The following is a 16865-nucleotide window of genomic DNA, read 5'->3' as shown; positions in this document are numbered from 1 at the left end:
GGCTATATCTCGTCTCCTTTATGTCCTGCCGTGTAGGCGCCATCCGGCTGGCTCGGCAAAGCACGGAGCTCCTGGGCCTGTCGTCGCTGCACCACGGTTCCGAAGGTGCCAGAGCCGGCGCTTTCCACCAGTACGGCTGTCCCGCTGTTATCTGTTTTTCTATTGCACGCGTGCTTCAGGAGAAGTGTGCCGGTCTTGTTGCGAACAATGTTCTGCTGCGACTCCATAGAGCGGCGAACGTTGATGTAGCGCTGCAAGAGTACATCGAGCTCCTGCTTGCGGTACCGTTCAAGGTACAGTCGGCGGCTCTCCATCTTTGTACGAAGCGCGTATAGCTCTTGCTGGTGGCGATGACGCGAGGCGTACTCGCGACGCTCAAACAGACTCGTACGGGCAGCCTCAAAGCGCTCCATATCGGCTACCTCGAGCGCTTCGGCATGTACCTTCTGCGCCTGAGCCCCCACGTAGTCGCGCTGCTTGGCCAGTGTCTGCTGCTTCAGGCGAGACTCGAGCAGCGTGCGGCTGTACTTGATAAGACGTGGCTGGAAGTTTCGCATCTCTTCCTGAAAGCCAATTAGTTCCTCGTTTTGCCGCTCCAGCAGTGCGAGCTCCGCCTCCAGCTGCTCCTCCTCAAAGGCATCGATGCGTGCATTCCAGGAGTGGTGGAACTCCCGGAACTCCTGCCGGTGCGCCTCCTCAAGCATTCTGCGCTCCTCCATCTGTTGTTCGGTAATACCGCGCACGTGCCGACTCTCCTCTTCCAGTCGCAGATTCTGCAGCACCTGCTGCACGAGGTACGCTTCGCGGTACATCGCACGCGCCTCGCACGACGCGCGGTACGACTGCAGAACCTCGATATGATCACCTATGTTCGCCTCCAAGCCCTCATCCCGTGTCGCGATATGCTCCAGCGCCATGCGAGCCCGCCGCTCCACCGCGTCAAACTCCTCGTCACACGGACGATCGAGCGGCGCTGCCGGGATCGACGCATACGAGTTATGCATGCCACAAAGAGCGCCATCCGTCTTCCGGTTTTGGTCACCACGCGCGACAGCACCTGCGCCGTGCGGCAACACGTAGCTACTAGCAGTCAACGCAGATGTTGTGGCCTTGTTTTTGCCCGTGTGCAGCGGTTGTTGGAGCCGCTGCTGCTGAGTGGCACCGCTGGACGCCATGGGAGGCCTCTGCCCAGAGCGCTTGTACGGCTCTAGTACACTCATGAAGGCGGGTGTGGAGTCATGCGACGCAGCAAGTGACTGAGGAGGGTCTGCCACTGCGGGTCTGGTGACTATGGAGTCCATCGTTGTGGAAGTTTCCCTGAAAAAGCAAAGGTGCGTGCTCTCCTCCAGATATCATCCGTTCTGCTTTACGTGGGCTGGTGTGTCTGTGTGTGATACGGAAAAAAACCTGAGGCGTACATCCGTAAGACGCGCACCAGACGGTTCAGTTTGCAGGTTAAGGAGAGAGTTGGCCCAAGAGGAAATGGGGGGAAGGAATAAGGGGAAGGATAGAGAGTGTAGAAGGCAAATACCAGAGAAAAATGGGAAGCACCAAGAGAGTACGAGTCGAAAGAAGAACAGCGTATGTGCGTGTGTGGCCCGGCACCACACACACATACGCTTCCTTTATTAGAGTAAGCGAGGCTGGGTTGGCTAACAGGCACTAACAAGACACACCCCGCTCCTCACTCACCATAGATATATATGTGAGAGAAAGAGAGAGAGACTCTTGCCTTTTTCCGTCTCCTCTCTTCCCCATCCCATGTCTGGATTTAAAACCCGCTGGTGAGCATGACGGTGACACTGAAGCTTCATCCTTTACTTTTATTTTGTTTTCGGTGGGTTTTCTTGCTCTGTTTACTTATGGATGTTTTTCCCTTCCTGGAAACTCTCAATAGGAGCAGGGCTAGTGAGTGACGAGCTCTATGAGGAGGGGGGGGGGATGAAAATGGAAATGGAGTCGAAGGGCAGAATAGGAAGACAAGACTGTCGCGAGTAGCGACTCGGTGCGTACAACTGGCGGTGGGCAGATGGACATGAGGAGTCAAACACAAAGCACAACAGAAAATAAAATAAATGAAAGGAGACGCAGAGATGCGTTCTCACAAACATATACAGAGAGTGGGAGGCAGCCACGTGCCAATCCTCATTAATTCTCACAAGCACTGAAAAAAAAGCCCCACATCCTGGAGCGTCTCGTCATCGCGCACTACTCGAGCATCAAGGCCTTCTTTTTCGGTTTCCGCCGCCGTCCACGTCCTCGGCGTACAGGATCGAAGCGAAAGCGACAAAGGACAGCGGCATGAACTTCACAAGGATCGTATAGAGCTAGAAAGAACGAAAAAAAAAAAACAGGCGCCGCACACAAGCCCTAGAGAGGAAGATGTCGCTAACTTTTCCCCCACCGACCACACCATTGCCGTCCAGCACCTCCAACCCAGTCATTCGTGCAAAGGTGCACGCAGACAGTGTCCCAGTCGAGAAGAACAGAAGCACACTGCACTCGCGCAGACGACTAGAACGGAAAAACGAGTTGAAGCCCACGATAAAAGCCTCTAGACACGTGTAAGGTTTGGGCAAGTGAAGGGCGGAGTACAGCCATCTTTTCAGCTCCTCCCTGCGACTATCACAACGAAAGCCTGTAAGAGGGAAACATCACAATAAGGGGAGGGCGTTGAGGAGGGGACGAAAAAGAGAGGGTGGAAAAAAAACACAACGAAATCTAAAAAAAGCAGCCAAGAGGAGTAGGGGATATGAGAAATAAAGTGCTGGAGTGGAGACGGGATGGCTGAGGCAGCAGTAGCGCGTTTCGTGGTCAAAATATGAACAAAAGGCGGGAAAGGGAAAGGAGAGGAAGTGTAAACAACTCAACTAGAGAGGAAAGAGCGTGTGCTGATGCGTGCGAAGGGTGTGCATGATAGGAACAAGAAAAGAGACGAAAGCTGATAGAGAACGAGAGCGAAGAACACCAAGAGTGTATCCAGTACCAATACACAGTCAAAAGACGCGAAGAGAAATACAAGTACAGATAACAAAGGGTAAAAACAGACAGCAACACTCACCATGTGGGTGTTTGCGTTTGCATTAATACAGCAAATCGCACTCTGCGCTCTCTTTTTTTTTGGGGGGGTGCGTTTGACGTCCTCTTGTGCGCTTAGCACAGTCCACCTCCATCTCCCATTGCACTGCAGCCCTTCTCCTTCGGGCTTTCGCTTTGCGTCATCTCACAGAACACCGGTTCGATGTTTCCTGTCCTGTGAGACGCTCCTCCTCAGCCACAACCAAAAGAAAAATGGATGTCGTCTACACGCCGTTCGCTTCCTTATCCCCCTCATCTCACTCCCCACACCTCACACATATGGTATCATCCTTTAAGCCAATAGAAATGTGACTGCGGGGCATCTGCTGTTATGCTATTCTCCTGTTTGGTCGTTGCTCTCCCTCCCATCCTCCCACCTTTTCTTCTCTTCCATTGCCATTTACTTGGTAGTGGCCTTCCGCTTGATCGCTTTTCCCTGTGCCTTACCTTCAGCAGTATCAGCGAGATACAGAAGCGCGTCCATCCACATGTGCACCGTACATGTGGATGCAAATGGTCTGTACTCGCACGTGATGGAGTGAAAGGAGAGGAAGGGGCGCAACAACGGAAGGAGAAAGGGGAGGGCGCATCGAAGCAAAAAGAGAACAAGGAAAGGAGGAGGAAAAAAATGAGAGCACATCCCCCTGCAAATGTACAGATGATCCTCGACCTCTGCTCGCGGGGCTTGCCCTGCTGTTTCCAGGACTTGGCCGCACCTTGATGTGCCACTGCTAGTCTGTTGCTCCTCCTCTATTGTTGGCTCCCCCATCCCCTCTTGGCCTCTGTGCTCGTCTCTTGACAGTGTACCTCTAACTAAGCAATAAACAGTTTTGCTCTGCATGTACAGTTCTACGAGGGTGTAACCACAACAAAAGAGAGAGACGGAAGAGTTAAAAAAATGGGGTAGAGGCCCAGAGAGAGAAGGGGGAGGGAGAGGGAGAGGCGTGTAAAAGGGAAATGGCGGGAGCTGTTTGCTGGGGAGAAACAGCCAAGAAAAGGGAGAATCAAGCGACAAGGAGAGGGAGGGAAACGGATGGAACAATGAAGCGTGCCGCAGAGAAATCTGGGAAGAATCACTCTCACATCGCAGTCTTTCCTTTGCCCAACACGCCCAGTCGGCCACGAACACGTAAGCAAACAGACGCACACCCCGCCCCAGCTCACCCATTCCAGTGGGTTGCACCACGGCTAACTCTTGACAGCCTAGAACGAACCGTCCGGCCGTGTAGTCAGACCCATGCGTCTAGCGGGCTCCTCTTGCCCCTCCTCGTCTCCCCTCCGATGCGCGTTGCGCGATCGGCGCCAGATGAACCTGGGCAGGCTGCACACTTGGATCCCGGCAAGCAGTGCTCCGGGGCCTGGTCAAGGACGAAAGAGGTGGCATCTGTCATTGTGAGTACCAGGAGGGGACGTGTAGGCGCCTGCCGGATGAACTCGAGAGGAAAGCCGCTCCGCCTCAGACCAGGGCCCTCTGAGACCTTGCACCCTGCCTGTGTGGCGTATTCCACTCTCAGTCCCTTCACGACGCGGCATCCCATAATACGACGCGGAGACTCTCCACAGTCAAGTCTGGCGGACTCGATGGTGCTCTGTGCGGGGAGGTCTCGTCATGCCACTGGTGTCTGTGCCTCACCAGCCCACCCGACCCCATATAGTGAATGCTGCATACTTTGCACACATGCGTATTGGAGCTGATCAGTGTGAATCGCCTCACGCCCTTTTCGTCCATCACTTGTGCTCCGCTGGCCTCTGGATATGTTGCTTGGATGCCATGCACCATGCCAGCTGTGCTAGACAGCGCATGCACACGATGTTCGAAATTTGGGATCGCAGCGCCTGCTTCAGGGCGACGCTGCTGTCTGAGTCGCTCGCTTTCCTCATCCTTCATTCCTGGCGATGCCACAGGGGGGAGGCGTGTCTGCACGGCTTGCTCGCACGTGCCGCGACAGGTGGGACGCTGCGATAAGTCTGCGCCGGTAAGGACACTCCGCCTTCACATGGATCCTCACGTCTTTCATAGGCGCGGGGGTGTCAAGCAGAAGGGGTCCGCAGATAAGCATGCGCCCATGTACAAAGAGTTCGTAGCTTATCGTTCTGAAGGGGAGGTCATGGCAAGAAAGAAACATGCGAAAAAAAAAATAAACAATCAGAAGCTGACGTCAACACGCACTAGACCGCACCCACTCAACGCTATAAAGAAGGAGCGACAGTACAGAGCAGACATGAGAGACACAAGGAGAGCAACGCTGAAGATAAAGCAGAAGAGAAAAGAGGAGGTGGAGGCGCTGATCTGGTGACTTATTCTGCTTGTCTAGGTAACTTATTTTGTGTGTGGCTCTAAACCTTTGTTTTCGCTGCCGCAATTCCGCTCTCAAAGGGGGAGATCAAGGCCAGTGTAAGCAGCTCTGCTTTTCTTCTCCTTGCAGGTGAGCACCCCAAATCGCGAACAGAGGCCAAGGCTGGTGAGAAGAAACAACGAGGTGTGCCACGTGAGTATGAAGGACTACAGTCCTGTGTGCCCATGAAGCCCTCAGCGCAAGTCAGCCACCAAAGAGGAAAATACAGAGAAATACATACTCGCCAAGTAAAAGCAATGCCAAGAGACGCTTCGAGGCAAGCACGCAAAGGGAAAAAAAGGGAAAGATGAAACAAGACGCAGAAGAGGAGATGACTCACACAAACATGCAGACGGAGAAAGAAAACGTGGGGGCAGGCGAAAGAATGGCGCTCACTTTTTTGCGAGCACAGAGAGAAGAGGGAGGGAGATAGATGCAGAGGAACAACAGGGCACAGAGAAGAGAGAGACACCCGCCTACAGCGCCTTCCACCCTACCGCAACTCCATCGTCACCGTTGACAAACTAGAGTTTGGTCGCTTTCCCTCATATAAAGCAGTGCGTTGGGGAGAAGTGAGAAAAGGGGCAGAGACACGTTGTTGCTTCACCTTTACTACTGCGCTCGGGCAAACGTGTTCTCCTCTCGTTCTCGCTTCCTCCATTCTTCCTCTCTGGCTGGCTGTCTTGCTACTGACTGCTCCTTCTCTCGGCTTCCACAAGATATAGAAAAGGGTAGTTTAAGGCAGTCCAAGCACAGCGATGTCATGTACAAGCGGTGATAGCAAGGGGGGGGAGCCAAGCCCCTGCCCGTACAGCAAGGGCTAACGCTGCGACACGCCACCCCCCTCAAACCATGCGCCTCTTCACCACTTCACAGAAATTGTCAAGTAGGCGCAACGGCAGCTGAAAAAGTGTCGAGATGCCGCCCCTGTGCAGCCCGTAACAACGAAAACAAGTCGAGAACCCCACTAAATACGAAAAAGAGGAACAGAAAGAGAGAAAAAAGGAACTACAAAGCCGCACGATAAATAAAAAAGGCAGAAGAAATGAAAGTGGGCAAACCGCGGGGGAGAGAAGGCTACAGAGGAAAGGGAAAAGAAGCGAGAGAAAGAGACTTTGTTGTGGCTTAACCGACGATATATATATATATAAGAAAACAAAAAGTCAATAAAAACAAACAGGAAAAAACAGGACAAGAGAGGGAAACAAATTGTCGCAGTTGAATTCCTGTTTCGTGCAGCTCCTCTTGGGGGATGATAGTGTGTTCGCTGCTCTCTTCAGCATAAGAGAGCTTTAGTGAAGGCAGCGACGAGAAAGATATCCAAGCGTTCTCCTTTGCAAGAGTCGAAGGTGAGTTGACCCACCCACCCACCCACCCCCCCACGCACACACACGAGAAGAGAGGGCAGGTGAAGAAGTCGAAGTGAGCGTAACCATGTCTACAAAATAGTAAATGTTCGAGCAAAAAAAATGGGTACCCACCGCACTTGAAAGTGGGCCCCCCTTTTCCGAGAAATGAGAGAGGAAAGGGGGGGCCTCATTCGAAGTAGGGAAGGAAGCTCGTCTCTTTCGTGAGGCATGGCTGTTCGACAATGGATTTTGTCGCTGCGACTATCGCTTGTGCAAAAAAAAAAAAGGGGGGAGGTGAGGAAAGAGGAAGAGAACAGATGCCTGCTTTGGGGGTGACCCCTCCTCTTTTTCTCCTCTCTGTCGACTCAAACGTCGTGGCTCCACCTTGCGCAATCACCCCTAGGGGAGGGGGGAACGACAGGGGAGAGCAAGGAAGAGGCGGCGGTTAGTTGTGAGGGTGCAAATAAAGACAGTGAGTTAGAGAGGCCTTCACATCAGAAACGAAGAAGACCAGGCTGGAGACAAATGGCACTAATGCTCGCGTGGTAAGTACATTATCCTCTATTGCTCTTCATTTCTTTCCATTCGCGGCCACCAGCTTCATCCCTCTGTCCGTAACCCACTACCCCGACATCCTTCTCCTCTCCCACCTCCATCTCTACGTGTGTGAGCACTCTACCCGCTTCGGGAGAGATAGAGAGGAAGGGAGGCAGAGTGTGAAGAGCGTAGCACAGAAAAAAAAGCGAGAGAAAGAAGCAAATACTCATACCGATAGAGAGGCAGGCCACAGCACGTCAGAGACCACTGACGCCTAAATTAGGGATCAAAGAAAGAAAAAAAAAAGTAAAAAAGAGAAGTGTTAAAAGGCGAAAACTTCAGCAAGAGCAACGGTAGAAAAGCATTGAACAACAGAGTGAGGCAAAAGCCGCTTCTTTTTCTTTGTTTTTTTTTTTTTCTCTACTCAAACAGAAGAGAGTAGAGATCATGATGGAATGAAATGCGTTGTCGGTACGCGGCGAGTGAAGTCCGCGTCGCTTCTTTTGTTGTTGCTGAAGTAACCACTAAAAAGGTGACTCGAACGATGAATACACATAAATGCATCAAGAAGGCACGGAAAGTTGGGTATAGAGGGGGGGGGAGGAGATCGATAGCACTTTCCACTCTGTTGTCGAATATTCCTCGCCGTCGTCTTTAGGTGTGGCCCATACTCTTGAGGAGGAGGAGGAGGAGCATATTCATCCACACATGCGTAAAAGCAAAGGCGCACGCCCACACCTACGCAGAGGGAGACGTACGCCAGGGAGGGGGGGGGGGCTATAAAAAGAGGTTTGGAGGAGGTAAAAGTGTGAAGAAAGAGAAACACGAGATGTGCAATCAGTGAAGAGTGTAGAAAAACACACGGAAAGCGACATAAAGGAGAGCGAATTCAAACAAATCTCGTCGTTGACTCCTGTCGGAGAAACGCGGACTCTCTTCCACTCTTCTCACTGCCTTTTCACTTGCTTTTCTTCTTTGCAGTGTACCGTAAGTCTGCAAGTTGAAGGAGCAAGAAAGGAGCTCCTTTGGCTCCTCTCCTCATCAAGCTTCTTTCTACAAGCCCGAAGAGAAGGAAAAGAGAAGCGGCAAGAGAGATGAGAGAGGTTGCGCGAAACGATGAGGGAGACGGCGTGTGCCGTTAAGCAAGGAGTGGGAGAAAAGGGTGGACAACGCGAAGAGAGGGATACGAGACAGGAAGAAGGAAGGGGGTTAAAAAGGAAGCATCTGTGCGTGTATATGTGTGTGTGTGTGGCTTGCTTGTATGACGATGTGTTTGTAGCAGCAGAGAAGGTTAATAGCAACACAAGCAGAAAAGAAAATATAAATCAATAGGAAGAATCAAAACTGAGAGAAACGAAATGAAAATCTCAACAGAGACCTGAAAAGTGAAGAAGGTGAAAGCAACACACAGAAACACAACAAGTAAAAGAGGCCAAAACAGCACTTAAAGGTGTCAACGCACAGAAAAAAAAAAAGGAAGCCTCGCACACAGAAAGGGAGGGACACGTCTCCATGCATGCACACGCGGAATAGATGAAACAAATAAACCAAACGAAAAACGAAAATCAAAAGGGAAGCAACAGAAAAAGAAAAACACAGAGAGAGCCAGTGAGAGAGGAAGAGGCCCAAAGGGAAAGGCATATACGAGAGGCAGAGAAGTTGGAAGAATCCACGAAATGAGGAGAAACAAAACGTAAAGGGGCGGAAAGAAAAAAAAGGGAGAGAGAGAGAGTTGTAAAGGCAGAGCAAAAGGAGCACAAGAGACGGAAACGATGATGGTAATTCATAACAGTCGCCAAGCAAGAGAGAAACGCAATAGTAGTAGAAACGAGAAAGTGAACACTAGAGTGAAATGAGAGAGTACACCCGCACACACACACACACACATCGATAGACAATCACAACTGCAGATCTCAGAAGACGGAGAAAAGAATGAAAGCAAAAACAGCAACAGCAAAAAAAAAAAGGGAAAATAATACTAAAGACCCAGTGAGGAGATTTTCATTTGTGTCTGCCACTGCGTGAGTTCCCTCGTTTTGTTCGCTCTTGCTTTTTGTCTCTTCCGTCTCCCTTGCTTGTCATTATATATATATATATATATATATATATGTGTGTGTGTACATGCATGGGTGTGTGGGAGTGTGGTGCTGCTCTCCTTCCCTCTTTAATAATAGCAATGGTTACACACAGCAACGATGCACTTTGAGCTCTCTTTGTCATTGTTTATGTTTGTTTCTCTTTTGCTGATCGCTCTTATGCTGCATCTCCTTCCACTCACCGCCTCCTTCCACATTTTATTTCTGCTCTCATCTCCTACTTTTTTTGTTTGGAAAAGGGGGTAGGCGGCTCAGATGCACGGCACCCGGTACTGAGACCGCGGGCAGGAGCGTTCAGTTTGATGCTGCGCAGAGGTGTGTGGAGTTGGAGAGAGGGTAGGGAGTAGGGTCAGCAAAGCTTATACGAAAAGAAAACGAAAGAGAAAATTTGTGGAAGAGGAAAAGGGGGAAGTGGGGCAGGCAAGTACGCACACACGCGAGAGGAGAAAGAAAGGCAGAGTGTACTCACGCCCACGTAGGTAGCACGAAACAAAAAAAAAGGAAAAGAAGATCACGTGAAAAACAAGAAACGAGAACAAGAGATGTGGAGGAATGGGGGAAAAGTACGATGCTACAAAAAAGGGGGCGGCGGCGGCGGAAGTAGAAACAGACAATGATCGGCTAAACAAGGAAGGAAAAGGAGTTCGAAACAATACGAAAGAGATGGGAGGCGAAAAATCAAAGAAGTCTGGTGAAAACGAAAACATCAACACAACGAAAAAAAGAACGGTGAATGGAGAGGAAGTGACTGCATATGTGAGTTGGATGACTCAGCCTTGGGCGAACCCCTCAAAAACACCACATCAGCGGCTGATTTCTTGGTAACAAGCAAAGGAACAAGAGAACAAGAGGGGCGGGAAAAGAGCACACAAAAGAAGAATAATAAAAAACATCGACGTGGAGTTATTCGTTCTTTTTTTTTTTGACAATGTGATCATCTCTGCTTCCAGTAAAGCTTCTCGCCTACGGATGCGAGAGGACAACACAAACACACTGGGCAAGTCGGTCACTTTTGCACACTTCTTTTCGCTCCGTCTTTTCACGGCCCCCATCCGTTAAACGTTGACGTGTTCGTTTGGCACGAAAAGGCACGCACGGCCTTGCCGCTGTTCCACTGCGGTTCCTTTTTTTTTTTGGGGGGGGGGGGGGGGCTCTCTCTGAGAGTTGGGAATCGACTGCGCTGTGTACGCACGTAAACCTTCGTGGACTTGAGCGTGTGCGTGGGCTACGAAGGTATGAAATGAAGTTGGAGAGGCAGAGGGATATATGAGTAGAAGGGGCGAAGGCCAGAAAAGGGAAAACACGGGGAATCAATGAGAGAGACGAGAAAGTACAAACAAACATATACACGCACACAAGCACGTGATACAGAGAGAGAGAGAGAAACGAAAAAGGTAGTTGGGAAGGAGGGAGAGAGGTAGGGTGGGCAGAAGAGAGGGAGTGTGCGATGAGGTTTCTCTATTGGGCTGATAGCAGGTCTTGGAGACATTACGAGAGAAAGAGTGAAAAGTGGAGAGACACAGATAGACTGAACACACACAAACAAGGATTTTGATAGAGGCAGAAGTAAATTTAGTACAGAAAGAGAGAGGGGGGAGAAGAGAGCACGAAGGGAAAGAATTACAGCATCCCACTCGACCCGCCTTAGGAAAAGGAGAGAAGCGTCTTTGGCAAAACAAACACTCCAGCTGCGCTTCCTTTATCTGATTGTTTCAGTGCCTACCCCCTTCTCACACCTTTCCGTGGTATTCAGCAATAATTCTGATGGTACCTTGCGGACACGGAGAGAGAGCCGAAAAACGCGCAAAAAAAAAGAGAAAATCGAAAGGAAAGTTGCAAAGGCACGTAGATACACACATAAAGCATGCCAATTTCATCCCCCTACCCCCTTCCCGTTAATCAAATACATGCTGGCAGAGGAAACGGCAATGAAGTTACGTTGGCCCTGTGATCTCTAGAGAGGCGATTGAATGGATAAAGAAAGAAGAAGTGCGAGAATCGCACCCAAGAAGCTCGTCATACGCTCGACTCATTGTCGCTCTGAAACAGTCCTACGTGTACTCTTCTTGGCACCGCTGTCTCCATCTGAGATAAGACGCAGACCTGATTGACGGAGTGTATGAGTGAGTGTGACTCGTTTCTCGGCACTACGACCACCACGTACGCCAGTTCTCTGGGCGGTGTCCACTGCACAAGAATACTACCAAAAAAGGCCACAAGAGAAAGACGGAGAGAAGTTGGAGGAGGAACGTATGTGGGGGAGGGGGGAGGGGGGAGGAGGGGAAGGGGGTGAAAAAAAAAAAAAATAAAGAGTGCCAAAAAGAAAAAAAACGCTACTCGAATAAAGGAGGAACGTCGGAGAGGAACAGAGAACCAAAGAAGAAGAGAGTTGAGATGGTGAAAAAGTCAAATTTGATCACAAGCACGTCACACGAAAAGAAGAAATCGAAGCGTACGGGAAAAAAGCAGCACACGCACATACACAGAGAGAGAGAAAGAGAATTAGGTGCATGTATAGAAACACAAAGACTAGAACAACGAAAAAAGCAGAAGGAAAGTGGTGTTGTACAGGGACTGGAGAGGGGACAACGCCAACGAGCACAGAAAGAAAAGGTGGGGGAGAAAGAGTAGAAAAAGTCGCGGAGACGGCAGCACAGACATCCCAGCACATATTTGAATACTCGAAAACACCGCGATCGGGGGTAAGAAGAAGCAGCGAAAAAAAAAAAAGAACGGCCTCGGAGAAAAGAATGCCGGCATAGCACTCACATGTGCGAGCACTATAGCTTTATTTTTCGTTCTGATCTGCGTTACTGGCCTCTGATGAGAGAGGAGGCCTCAGTGCGTAGCATCTCAGGGTCGAGCGCCCCCACTCTGTGGGGAAGCTAGGCAGCACCTGTATCCCTTCCGCTGCCGAGTCACTTCTGGCGGTGACAAGGCCAAGCACCTGCAACTTTGAGTCAGAGTGACTTATGGCTACGGATGTCGGCGGTCAGGTCCAGGATGGCGCTGTGTTGGAGCTACCTGCAACAGAGAGTACGTTCGTGACATCCATATAATAGGCAGAGTGTCACCGTGGCTCGAGTGCAACTCTCCCGGTCCTTGCTGCCTACTGCTATGGGGAGCCTGCACCACCCTGAAGGGGACGCACCAGGCAGCAGCCGGCGAAGCAAGGGTGGGTAGGGTCAGAGGCGAAGGCCGTGCTCAGGTGACCGAGTCTGCATTGCTGTAGCGCGTGTCTACTGCTGCTTCGCATCTCGAGATGGGTCTGTGACATCCGGTGCAGAGTGGAGCTGAACTCATCTTGCATGGGATAATAAACATGCTGCAGGAAAAAACTACGTTAATTACTTTGCACGCGTGAATCTTTCCTTTTGCGTCTGTTTTTTCTGATTTTTCTTCCCACATAACACCGCGCTCTGCTGAACGATCGAAACAGCTCAGCCTTTCTCTGATATTCTTTTTTCTTTTGCACTTCTGCAACCCTCTAGATCCCGCTCTTGTGTCATTGGTTCACGAATGTGCCCGTGCACTCTCACTCCGCTGACGACGCTGAGCTTTGGAGGGCAAGTGCAAAAAAAAAAAGATCGAAAGGGTCCGGAAGAGAGGCCTTCCAGAATGCGAGAAGGCAAAGAACTCAGCCGTTCCCGTAGAAACAAACACACCGACAAACGTAAATAGGCAAAGGCGTCGGTGTTCAGGTGGTCGCGCATACCTCCCCCCCCCTTCTTGCCCCCACCCGCCTGCACCCCACTCTTACCCATCCATCCTTCTACACTGCGCTCTACAGAATCACAGACACAAGCGTGAGTACTGCGGTGCCGGATTTTTTTTTTTTCTTCGGTGGCGAATTTCGTAAACTCACTCTCTAAGGCCGCGTTCTCGACATAGTTGAAAACGCGTTTGCATGGCACTGTGCTCCACTTTGAGGTGTGGTGCAGCAGTGGAGGAGGAGGAAGAAAACTACAGACTCCTCTTGATGGAAGTAAAAGCAGTGCACAATATCGAGTTTCGCTAGCGTCTCTCCGCACCAGTGAAAAGGGGTGTAGGGTCCGCTTGTACATGTAAGTGTGTGACCACGTGCAGATGAGTGTACTACGGGGGAGTGATGCACATGCACCCCCCCCTCAGCATAACATGCATACACATGCCTAAGGACACCCACATGCACTCGGATCTCCTCACCACCTTACATGTTTGATGCCTCGCCAAACAAAAAAAGCGCCTCACACATTCCCCCCCCCCCCCCACAGATAGCACTACACCTTCCCTGTTAAGCAGAGACTCGATTGAACATAAAGCTCAACAGAAGAGAAGTGAAATGCGAAGAGAGGAATAAAAGGAGAAATACAATAAGGCGAGAGAGAAACACAGTCATAACTTTTCTCTGCGTGTTCTTTGCTCTTGTTTGGTTCGCGTATCTTGTCAGCGCATATGCCGTGCATCTGTGCAGTTGAAAGAGAAGAAAGAGAGCGAGATGAACAGGGAAGACGAGGGGAGTTCGGTGGTGGGAAGGGGCGAGGCGCACTCTTTAGGCATTTTGAACGCAAGCACAGCACAGCAGGCGAAAAGGGAAGCAATCAATAAAGGAACACCAGCTAAGGGAAAACAGTAAACATAGAATGAGATCGTGACCACACATACAAGGGAAAAGGTGCCTGATGAGACAGAGAGAGAGAAGGGTAACCAGATCGAGTATACGAGGGAAGTCAGAAGAGAAAAAAGGGAACCATGGCAAAGGAGGAAGAAGAAGGAGAGAGAGAGAGAAAAGGAGGGCAGCAAAGCCTGCCTGCTCAGTTTTCTCTCTTTTCGAGCTGTACACCACATTCACGCCCAGAGAGAGAGGGGGGGAAGACGAGAATCGACGCACACAAATGCACACACGCTCATCCTTTGCATCACTGGACAATAAGAGTCGTACTCAAAGAGAGAAAGAGAGACGCAAATGAAGAAAAAAAAGCTTGGGTGGTCTTGAGCGCAAAATGATGGAACAAGGAGCCGAAGAGTCACACGCTTGGAGAGCGAAGAAGAGAAGTGGATGACCCAGTCGCTCAGTCAACAAAAAGGGTGAAAAGTGAGAAGAGACAAAGGTCAACGAGAAGACAACGTGACGAGAGGTAGAGAGCAAATAGGGGGAGAGAACGAAAAAAAAGTAAAATGGAGGAAAGGGGGGGGGGAAGGGGTGCGCAAAGTAAAAATGATGTTTTCTTCCTCTAGCCTACTTTTGTATGTGAGAACGAAAGAAGCAACGCCTTCGAGGTGCCTTCTTTTTCTGTTGAGCTTCTCAACATCGCACAATTGAGAAAGCGCGCGCGCGCGCTGCGGAGGGGCAAGTAGCGAGGAGAGAGAAGAGAGCAAGATGAACAGCATATATATAGCCAGAATTTTTAGAAAAGGTAGTTGAAAGGGAGGAGCCTAACAAACGCAAGTGCGTGAGAGCAAAAAAAAGCAGCCGCACAGAAAATGGGGGGAGAAATAGTAGGCAAGCCAAGAAGAGAAAGATGTAAAGATCGCGTGAACGATTAAAACGAGCACACACAAAAGTCTTCAGGGGTGATAGAGAGACACGCTCTTTTTCTCACCTACGCTGCCTCTCCACCTCTCTTTCGATTTTTTTCCCTCAGAGAACAGACGAAACGCAGAAAAAAAAAAGCGAGAGGAACGAAAAGAAAGAGCCCCCATGACACGATCAATAGTGATAAAAGTGCTACTACGAGAGAAAAAAAAAGACGAGAACTGAATCACGAAGAGGAAAAGAACCCTTTCTTAGACACGCACAGCAACACACACACACGCGTCAAGAGAGAAAATGGAAGCGTATATGGCAATTACATGGTACCACCAAAGGGCGAAGAGACACAAACGAGTCGGAGGGAGAGGGGAGAAAAGAAAGCGGGAGAGCAGAGACAAAAAAAAAGCATGACGAAAAAGGCACAACGAATCACCGCACGATAAACCGTGAGGAACGGAGATGGGGGGACGCACATATATATATATATATGAGAAGTAGAGGGGAGAACATTCAAGAAATGGAAAAAAAAAAACATAAACCCACACAAGAGGGATGTTGAGAGAGGGGGGGTACTCACTGAGGAAGAACACACACACACACATATACGCGGAAATCGGAGCACCGAAAAAGAAAAAAACACAGCTGGGAAGAAACGGAAATACAATACACTTTCGTTCGAAAAGAAAAAAGGGGGGGAAGTGAGTGATATCCATAACGCAAGAAGGGGCAAAAAGACAAACATGCGGAACAAGTGAGGCGATGAAGATGAAACCAAGTGGAAGGACACACACACACACACCTTGATCATTCAAAGTAAAAAAAAGGGGGGACAGCGAAAAAAAAAAAAGACGTGAGAAATTGAAGGCGCATTACAATGACTCCGTCAGATGTGACGAAGATGTGCGACGATAGATGCGCCATTCTTTTTTTTGTTGGTGTTCCGCGTGTGTGGGTGTCCCTCGATTCGCCTCTTGTAGGCGTGTGGGTACGTGCGTCTCTGTCTTCCGCTCATGCGTGGATGCAGGTGGTCTCGATTACACAGGCGCCGAGAAAAAAAGAGTGAGAGAGGTGAGATGTAACGATACAAAGGGAACCATAACAGTCAGCTCTTTAACTATAGGAATCTTGAAAACGTATGTGTGTTTGTAAGGGAAAGAGAAGAAGAACAAGAAAAAAAAGAAGGACCAGTACATGGACAAGATGGGAGATTCGCAATAAGGTGCCGTCATTGCATAGGGGCTTCGATGTCTCGCACTGCGATGTCTTCTCCAAGTCACACCTCTGTGCCCATTAACGCATCTCAACGAGAAAGTCGAAGTGGCCGTAACCAACACACCGACAAAGAAGAAAAATACAAATACAAAAACAACGCGTATCATCGTAAAACAAAATAAAAAACAAACAAACAAAAAGAAGAAACGAACACACACATATAAAATAAAATAAAATAAAAACACTAAATGGACAAAAAACATGAAGAAACAAATCAAACGGAGATGAAAGTGAAGTGGAGCAATCTGGGACTGGAAAGATAGAGAAACGCTGAAAAATAGATTGCAAGAGAGATGAAGAGCTAAAGAGGGAGGGAATGAGAAAAAGGAGCTGAGAGAGAGAGAGAGATAAGATAGGTAGATGAATGAAGAAAAAAAAGTGGAAAGAGAGAGAGAGAGAGTTCTTGTTGGGTCAAGGAGGAGAGAAGGCCCAAATAAAATGGGTTAGAACAGTAAGACAAAAAAAAAAACGCGCAAAGACTCGGAGAGGAGAAATCTAATAAGGGAAACACACACAAAAGTGCGGGGGTGCAAAGGGGAAAAAAAGGAGAAGGAGAGCCGAAACGAGAGAAACAGCAAAGGAGGTTGAGGTGATTAGAGGGCAGGAGAGAGAAAGAGACGCACCAACGCCGAAGCACGGGAACATAGGAAGGGCAGTTTCTCTTTCACAGAAAGCGGTTAAGTGT

General features: G+C 49.6%; 1 protein-coding gene across 1 annotated transcript; it reads right to left on the bottom strand.

Moving 5' to 3' along the window:
- Window positions 1-2: 2 nt before the first annotated feature.
- On the bottom strand, window positions 3-1301 carry LBRM_35_4510 (conserved hypothetical protein; the record flags this gene model as incomplete). Its single annotated transcript, XM_001569020.1, has 1 exon — window positions 3-1301. One exon carries the CDS (start codon window positions 1299-1301, stop codon window positions 3-5), a length of 1299 nt encoding a protein of 432 aa, XP_001569070.1.
- Between the last annotated feature and the right edge of the window lie 15564 nt (window positions 1302-16865).

The sequence above is a fragment of the Leishmania braziliensis genome, chromosome 36, assembly GCF_000002845.2.
Source record: "Leishmania braziliensis MHOM/BR/75/M2904 complete genome, chromosome 36".
Lineage (NCBI taxonomy): Eukaryota > Euglenozoa > Kinetoplastea > Trypanosomatida > Trypanosomatidae > Leishmania > Leishmania braziliensis.
Note: the sequence above shows the minus strand (reverse complement) of the source record. Positions and strands in the feature narration are given on the sequence as shown.